The 7,914-nt window shown below is 34.8% G+C and overlaps 3 protein-coding genes and 3 pseudogenes across 6 annotated transcripts, besides 1 other annotated feature; 4 read left to right on the top strand and 2 right to left on the bottom strand.

The window, feature by feature from the left end:
* Positions 1-7,914: a mobile genetic element.
* On the top strand, positions 176-1,292 carry TVAGG3_1089620 (annotated as a pseudogene). Its single transcript has one exon. A coding segment is annotated over exon 1 (1,117 nt).
* TVAGG3_1089610 (HNH endonuclease family) lies at positions 3,206-3,610 on the bottom strand (the record flags this gene model as incomplete). Its single annotated transcript, XM_051256989.1, has 1 exon — positions 3,206-3,610. The coding sequence occupies one exon, from the start codon at positions 3,608-3,610 to the stop codon at positions 3,206-3,208; it is 405 nt and encodes a 134-aa protein (XP_051075795.1).
* TVAGG3_1089600 lies at positions 4,285-4,678 on the bottom strand (annotated as a pseudogene). The gene has a single exon. A coding segment is annotated over exon 1 (394 nt).
* Positions 5,006-5,434, top strand: TVAGG3_1089590 (uncharacterized protein; the record flags this gene model as incomplete). The annotated part of the gene is made up of 1 exon (XM_051256988.1): positions 5,006-5,434. One exon carries the CDS (start codon positions 5,006-5,008, stop codon positions 5,432-5,434), a length of 429 nt encoding a protein of 142 aa, XP_051075794.1.
* On the top strand, positions 5,695-6,297 carry TVAGG3_1089580 (annotated as a pseudogene). Its single transcript has one exon. A coding segment is annotated over exon 1 (603 nt).
* On the top strand, positions 7,580-7,816 carry TVAGG3_1089570 (uncharacterized protein; the record flags this gene model as incomplete). Its single annotated transcript, XM_051256987.1, has 1 exon — positions 7,580-7,816. The coding sequence occupies one exon, from the start codon at positions 7,580-7,582 to the stop codon at positions 7,814-7,816; it is 237 nt and encodes a 78-aa protein (XP_051075793.1).

Here is a 7,914-nt window from a genome sequence, read left to right as displayed (position 1 = left end):
TAAACCTCATAATATTGGAACATTACTACATCAGCTCTTGAAGGAGAACTTTATATCAGAGATAGAAGCAAATGCTGCAGGTATTGTTGAAATGCACTATGACTTCTTCTTGACAAACATAAAGAATCTTACTGAAATAAAGATGTATGATTTAACAGAATATGAAGGCTTAACGATGTCAGATGTTAAGAAAGGCAAACCAAAAAAGAGACCATATAGAGATGAAAGCACACTGACAAATGACCAGAAAGCCATTTTGGAAGCTCTTAAGCAAACAGGAAACCCAGCACTTATAGAAAGCTTTTGGAAAGATAATGGTGAAAAGAAGTTTTATAAGAAGAGAAGCGGCAGTTCTGGAAGTATCTTTGCACATTACCTATAAATCTTGAACGCTACCAAATCTTCAATGAACTGAACAAAAGAACTGCAACACTTATGACAGAAGATAACTGCTTCGTTTTATGCTTGCATTCAGGCTGGAGTAAATGAAGAAACTATTGACCACATGAGAGAAGTCATTCGTGTTAGAGACTTTCCTCAAAGTAAAGTACAAGAAATTTCTGACGCAACAGGTATAGCATTTAATGTTACCATTGGTTACTTCAATGACTCAAGACATAATGAAATAAAGAGATACATACCAAAAGAATGTGAAACTGTTCGAACTATTGACTTACTTCTTGTTGAAGACCACTACATGCTAAACGAAAGATTACCAATGACAACATATTTCATTCGCAACTATATAGAAATCTTGAAGGAGTGTGGTGGAATGAACATTGAAAAACAGATGAAAATATATACAAAGAGAGAAGATAAATATGTAGTTCGCATGGATAGAACTACACCGCTATGGGATGTTATGAAAACATTGTGGGAGTGCAAATATTTTGAACCTATTTCTTATGGAGAACTTTTCACATATACGACTGACTTATATAAACAGAACCTTGCACCATTTAAAGATTTGACATATGCTCCAAAGTATTGTGTACAACTGAAGAAGAAAGCAGAGTCAAAAGAAGTAAATAAAGCTAAATGTAAGTTCATTCCTGAGCATGTTTTCTTTGCTGACTTTGAGTGCAGTACCGATGGCTTTCATAAAGCTTTTAACATCTGTTATGACAGTGAAGATGGTTCAGTGAGTGAAAGCATATGGGGTCAGAACTGTGCAACAGAATTTTTGGAACGACTTCCTGACAAGAGTTTAATATATTTCCATAACCTCAGTTATGATATAAACTTCATCTTAAGACACATGACAGAAGTGAAAGGAACTCCCATCATTAAAGGTTCACGAACAATGCAAATAACTGGTTTATATAAAGGAGGGCAATTATTATAAAAGACTCTTACAGTGTTATAAATAAGAAGCTTAAACTATTTCCTGCTATGTTTAACTTACAAACAGGACCGAAAGAAGTATTTCCATATAACTACTACAGCAGTACTTTGTTAGCAAATGACAACAGAACTGGTGTCATTTCTGAAGCATGTAAGTTTGTAAAAGATATTGAAACGTTCATGAAAAACATAGATTCCATCAAAGGTTGCAGAATAGATGAAAACCACTTCGACTTAGAAAAATATAGCACGTTTTACTGCAAACAAGATGTAAGAATTTTAAGAGAAGGTTTTGTTAAGTTCCGCAATGACATATTGAAAGAGTTTGATTTAAACGTATATGACTACGTTAGTATTTGTTCTATTGCTAACAAATTGTTTGAGAACAGAGTGTACTTCCCGAATGGAAATTTATATGACCTCTCAAATAAACCAAGAGAATTTATTTCACGCTGTATTCAAGGTGGAAGATGTATGCTGTCAGATAACATGAAACAAAAGAGCGAAAAGAAACTCATTGCTGATTTCGACGCTGTTTCATTATATCCATCAGCTATAGCAAGACTTTATACTTTAGAAGGAATTCCAAAGGTTATGAAGAAAGAAATGTTAAGCACAGAGTATCTCATGAGACATTTATTCGATGACGACCAAAAGGAACCCATTGGTGAAAAGTTTATGTCGGCTTCTTTGTTCTCATTAAGATAACAGAGATTGGAATACATAGACACTTTCCTTTAATAGTTTGTGACCCTGAACTAAATCCAGAACTTAACGTTCCCAGAAGTTCAAACACTTGCTGTCTCATGTATGTTGACCATATAACATTACAAGACCTCATAAAATATCAAGGTGTCAAATGTGAGGTGTTGCAAGGATACTATTACGATGGAAACAGAGATATTAGAATAAGAGATGAAGTAAAGAAGTTGTTTGAGTTAAGGTTAAAGTATAAGAAAGAAGGAAATCCTTTGCAAGAAAATATAAAGCTCATTCTGAACAGTATTTATGGCAAAACTATTCTATCTCCTATTGAGTCAAAAATAACCATAGTAAATGACAAAGATGCTATAAGATATGCCATCATAAACTACAACCATATAGTGAAGTTCGAAGGTTTGGATGGTTCAGATAAAACTATTTTCAAGCTAACGAAAAGCATTTGCAGACACTTTAACTTCTGTCCACTTGGTGTTAACATTCTGTCTATGTCGAAGAGAATAATGTGTGAAGTATTCTGTACTGCTGAGGACTTAGGAATGGACATCTTTTATAGCGACACCGACAGTATGCATCTCTACAATGAAGATATCCCTCGTTTAGCTGAAGAGTTTGAGAAACGTTATGGAAGAGTTCTCATTGGTAAAAACCTTGGTCAGTTTCATAGTGACTTCGCAGAAATAACACCTGGAAAACAAAGTTTAGCATACAAGTCAATATTTTGTGGAAAGAAGACTTACATAGACTTACTCACGAATGATTTAAATGAAGTTGCATTTCATGCAGTTGAAAGGTGAAAAAAGATGTTATTGCTTTAACGCTAATGAAATGTTTCCTGACTCTGTTCATGTTTCTATGATGAAGATAAAGTTTAATATTCCGCAAGGAACATATGACAAAGACTCTGAGTTCAGTTTAATGAAACTTTACAAAGCACTTCATGATGGTCAAGAGATTGGATTTGACTTATGTAAGTCTGTCAACCTTGCTTTGCTGAAAAGTTTAACTTCTCAATAACGACTAAAACAAGCTTTATTCGTAAGTTGAAGTTCTGAGGTCATTTATTTTTGTCAGCAATGAGGTCATTCGTGATAAAAATAATAGCGGCAAGGGCGAAGCCCAGGTCATATATTTTTGTCATTTATGTATAACCATTGTCTCTCTTAAACTTTGCAATAGACAGCTTTGTTCTTCTTCCTTCTACATCTGTAATGTTTATATAATCTTTGTTATACTGTCTTAAGACATTCATTCGTCTGTATTGAGTTCCCATGAAATAGTAAAAGGCATCTTCACTTGGGACATAGTAGTAGTTCTCTAACGTGTGATATGAGTATTGTATAATTTCAACAGCGTCTTCAGGAAGAGAGTCAACAATGTCAAACCAATAGCCATTTGAACCAGAAATATTTCTCATGTTTTCTCTTCTTGTCGTCCATCTTAAGTTCGAGATATGAAAGTCTCCTCTGTCTCTGTTTATATGGTCTACTTCACGAAGTCCTTCAGGGTTCGGAATGAAAGTTTCTGCAACTATTCTATGTTTCATCAGCTTGTGTTTGTTTAAATTTACACAAATATAACCATCTCCTTGGTCAAACTCACTAACAACTCTTTTATTGCTTATACGTCTAATTGGATAAGGGTACTCTGAAAAGATTTCATAGTCATTGTCATGTTCGAGTGTTTGCCAATGTCCTTCACCTTCCATGCCTTTCACTCAAATAAAAATTTTCAGAAAAAATAAAACTAGCGTAGATTTTACAATACTGCGATGGTAGAGTTTAAGAGTTGTGCTTCAATGTAGAGACAGTCCTTATGGTCTGGAGGTAAGAACACTGGGCAGTTATGGTCATGAGTGGAGAACATGTCTATCCAAAACTCACGATTGAAGCCAGTTAATTTATAGTATTTAGGGTTAGGAAGTGGTGAAGTTCTTGTATGACCAATGAACTCATTTTCAACTCCCTTACTTAAGTTTGAATATAATATAGCTTGCTTTCTATCCCAAATGCCAGGTGTTACAATCTTTGAAAATTCATTTTTCCTCGGAAGCATTGCATCATAATTGAAAACATTCTTGAAATCATCACTTGGTTCAGAGATTTGAAATCTTATACGTAATGGATTTTCTTTCTCTTTAGCGACTTCATTGAATGGTGAGAATACAACAAACTGACAGTCATGTTCCATCTTCATTTTCATTAAATTCATAATGAAAGTCTATAAGTTGTGGCTGACTACCTTCTTCTTTCAGTTGTGCAAGAAACTCACGTAAAGGCTGTAAAGTTTGTACTTCAATGTTGAACTTTTTCTCGAACATCTCATTAAATGAAATCATACATTGCAACAATGTTGTATCGTCTTTAAAGTATTTGTATATGTGAATGTTTTGGGCGCTTAAAGACTGTTCGTCATTTTCTATCTCGACTTGAAGTATAAAGTCAACCTTTCTGAAAGCACGTGTTATATACATAGATGTTATGCCAATGTACTTCTCTTCATTTATGTTCACAATCCAGTCTGTTGGAAACTTAAACGTTACTCTGTTCCCCTTTATTTTGACGTCAGGGTTTTCACTACTGAACGCAACAGATAAAGGTATTTGTCTATACATTTAATTCGGATAAAAATAAACCATTTACTCTTTCTTTGCTTCAGCTTCTTTAGCTTTTGCTTCAGCTTCTTCTCTAGCTTTCTTCGAGCAAACGTGGGTTCTTTGTCTTCCAGCAGCTAATGCAGCAAGTTGTTTTTCACTAAGTTTTCTCTTTGGTCTCTCTGGCTTTTGTTCTTGTTTTTGTTCCTTCAGTTCGGATAAAATTTGCTCGCGAATTTCTTTCTTCAATGCTTCAACATCTATGACCCCTTGGGTCTTGTCCGTAGGGCTTGTCTGAGTCATTTGACTGCAGATAAAAAACAAAATTAAAACTTTAACCGATGTAAAATGAGCTTGTCAAAATCAGAGCGAGAGTCTATTATATTAAATGACGCAAGAGGAATACAACATCCTTTCTATTACGTAAGTCAGAGTAAAGATGGTAAAATATACGTAAGAAAAAGAAAGGTTCCATTAGCGAATGCAGAGAGCGACAACATTAAGGTGCATGGCACCGAGGGCGAAGCCCATATAAAACCTTCTATTCAAACTGAAAAGTCAATAGAACCAGAAGAAAAGAAGCCAGATGTACTTTCAATAACGAACCAAGAGCTTATTGCAAAGTTCGTGAATTTCATTGAAAAACAAACCGAGTCAAAGAACCCTGACCCACCAGTGAAAGAAGTTGAGACAAAAGAGAATGTACAGTTCATTGAAAATGTCAAGAAACAACTTCCACCACGAATGCCAAGAAGAAGAGTGAGAATAATGAAGTAAATAGATATTTTTATCGAAGTAAATACATGCAGAACGAACAGTTAAACGAATTTACTCCAGCAGAGCATATTCATCAGATTCGCTCATATTTCGATATCATAGACAATGCAGTTCAAATTGGTGACACTAATAGAAAATATTCTGACGCAAAGATTCCATCACAACCTGGAACTGCTAAAGATAACACATGGGTAACATTCAATCTCTCACCTCCTGGTGAAAATATGTTGGACCTTTACAATACATTCATTACGTATAAAATGGAAGGTCAATTTATTGTAGATAAAGAAATTGGTTCAGGTTCCAATAAAACAAACCCACCAGGATTTTGGATTGGTTTCGATGACGCTTTCTATGCAGTTGCTGGATATCAAATCCTTGCAAATGGTCGTATCGTATATTCTCAAGACAACGCAAGAGAAGAAGCATATATAACTTCAAACTCACAAACTACCGAACAAATAAAGAAAGTAGATGTTTTCTCAAAGACTCGACATGAAGATGTATGGAGTCATTCGGGAACATGCAGAACAGGACAAATTGTTAGTGGTCCAATTACAGCAGGAAAATCATTTGATTTTAAGCTTCGTTTAAGAATTCCTGTTAGAAGATTCCTTCCATTAGAAGCTATTCGATTTATTCCAGCTTTTGCAGGAAACATTCAGCTTAAAGTAAAGTTCAGTAGCGACGCCTTACAATGCACATCTATATCTGTAAATGATATCATTGCTTTCAATCCAACTCTTAAAGTTGCATTTGCTTCAGATTCAAATCCACCGACAAATAAATTTGTTCCATGGAATGAACCATTCACTATGATAACGAAGGCAGTAGAAGCTAGTGGAACAGTTACTATTACAACTGTAACCAGCAACTATTTCGAACAAAGATGGATTTTAATGAATGTTTCATTCATCCAAAGTCATTCTCTTTAGACCCTAACATTTATACAGAACTTGTAGAACATTATACAAACGAGGCTTTATGTTTTCCTGTTAAAGTTATGGATTGGATTCCTATGGACGGTTCATTCTCAAAGAATACAGATAGTTCAAGTGCAACATTTACAGCAGCTTATACGCCTATTAATGTTAAAAGTATTTGGGCACTATTTAGAAAGAAAGACAACTATTATGTTAATTTTGAGAACCCTAAGTTTAAATATCTTCAGCTTTCCATGGGAGCTTATGGAAATATGCCTGCAGAACCTGAAAAATCATATGGACCTGTATTTTATGAAATGGTTGCGAACGCTTGCAATACAAACAATGATATGATAGGATTTAATGAAGATGTTATGAGGTCATTGGTGGATGATGGTAGTGTGGAACATAAATGGGATAGCTATGACAACACACATTTCTTATGTGGTTTTCCAACAGAAGTGGACTTTTGCTTCCAGCAAGGTCAAACATCTACTGCTCCAATAACATACAAATTGTCTGTTAAAGGACCTATTGAACTAGCAACTGAAAATGTACCAAAGCCACTTATTGGATTTATGAGGGATTGTTGCTTTGCCATTCAGGTGCGTGCTAATGGAATCCCAATAATAAGATTTAGATGACTATAACTTAGCTACGGACGACGGTGAGGAATAAAGGATGAACGTTTATTTTTAAAGCTTATAAATGAGTTCTTCATCAAGCTCTCGTGAAACCTTCACCATCTATGAAACAAACTTTACCAAACGATTATGGAGCCACCTATTGAATATTTCTTACGAGCTGCACAATGGCAAAGAGCAGTCTCACCAAGGTTAGGTGTTCCACCAGCTCCTGTCAAAAATAGCATTTGGTCAAGTTCCCTATATAAAATATGGTCTCCCACTAGGTTTGCTAGCTACAGCAGGAGCAGTTTATGATGTTGAAAAGAAATAAAGCAAATGTTTGTAAATAATACTGAAGTAGTTTGAAGTTAAACAAACTCCGACACCATCGCCAAAACCAACGCCTTCACAAACAACACTTTCAATGACTCCTGAACCTATGGAATTACAAAACTCCTGTTCAAAAGTCAACTCCAAAACCGACTCCAACATTTAAACCAGAACCTACTCCTCAAATAAATCGTAAAACTCCTGCGTTTCCTTACTGAAAAAATAACGTTATTTTTATTTAATATTAAAATTTTTATTTGATTGAAATGACGACTAAAGTCACTGAAGCAATGAAACAAAAGTTTTTGGTAGAATACATTAAATCAGGAATTATTCCAGAAGGTTTTTACATTCATACTATGAAGGATGGTAGAGTTCAGTTTAGAAAGATAAAGCAACCATTAGATAGAGAAGGTATATTAAGGAAGATTAAACTTCATGAGGACAACATTGCTGAACTTAAGAAGAAGCTAGAAGAGTTGGAGAAAGGAAGAGAGTTATAAAGCAATGAATTCAACAGGGTGTGAAAAAAGAGTGTTAGAAAACGTGTTAGATCTAACATTCTAACATAAACATTATTTTTGTGCTATGTTTTCATACG

This window comes from Trichomonas vaginalis (genome assembly GCF_026262505.1).
Source record: "Trichomonas vaginalis G3 chromosome Unknown ctg_182, whole genome shotgun sequence".
Classification (NCBI taxonomy): Eukaryota; Parabasalia; order Trichomonadida; family Trichomonadidae; genus Trichomonas; species Trichomonas vaginalis.
The sequence above is the reverse complement of the archived record's forward strand: the minus strand, read 5'-3'. Positions and strand labels throughout refer to the sequence as shown.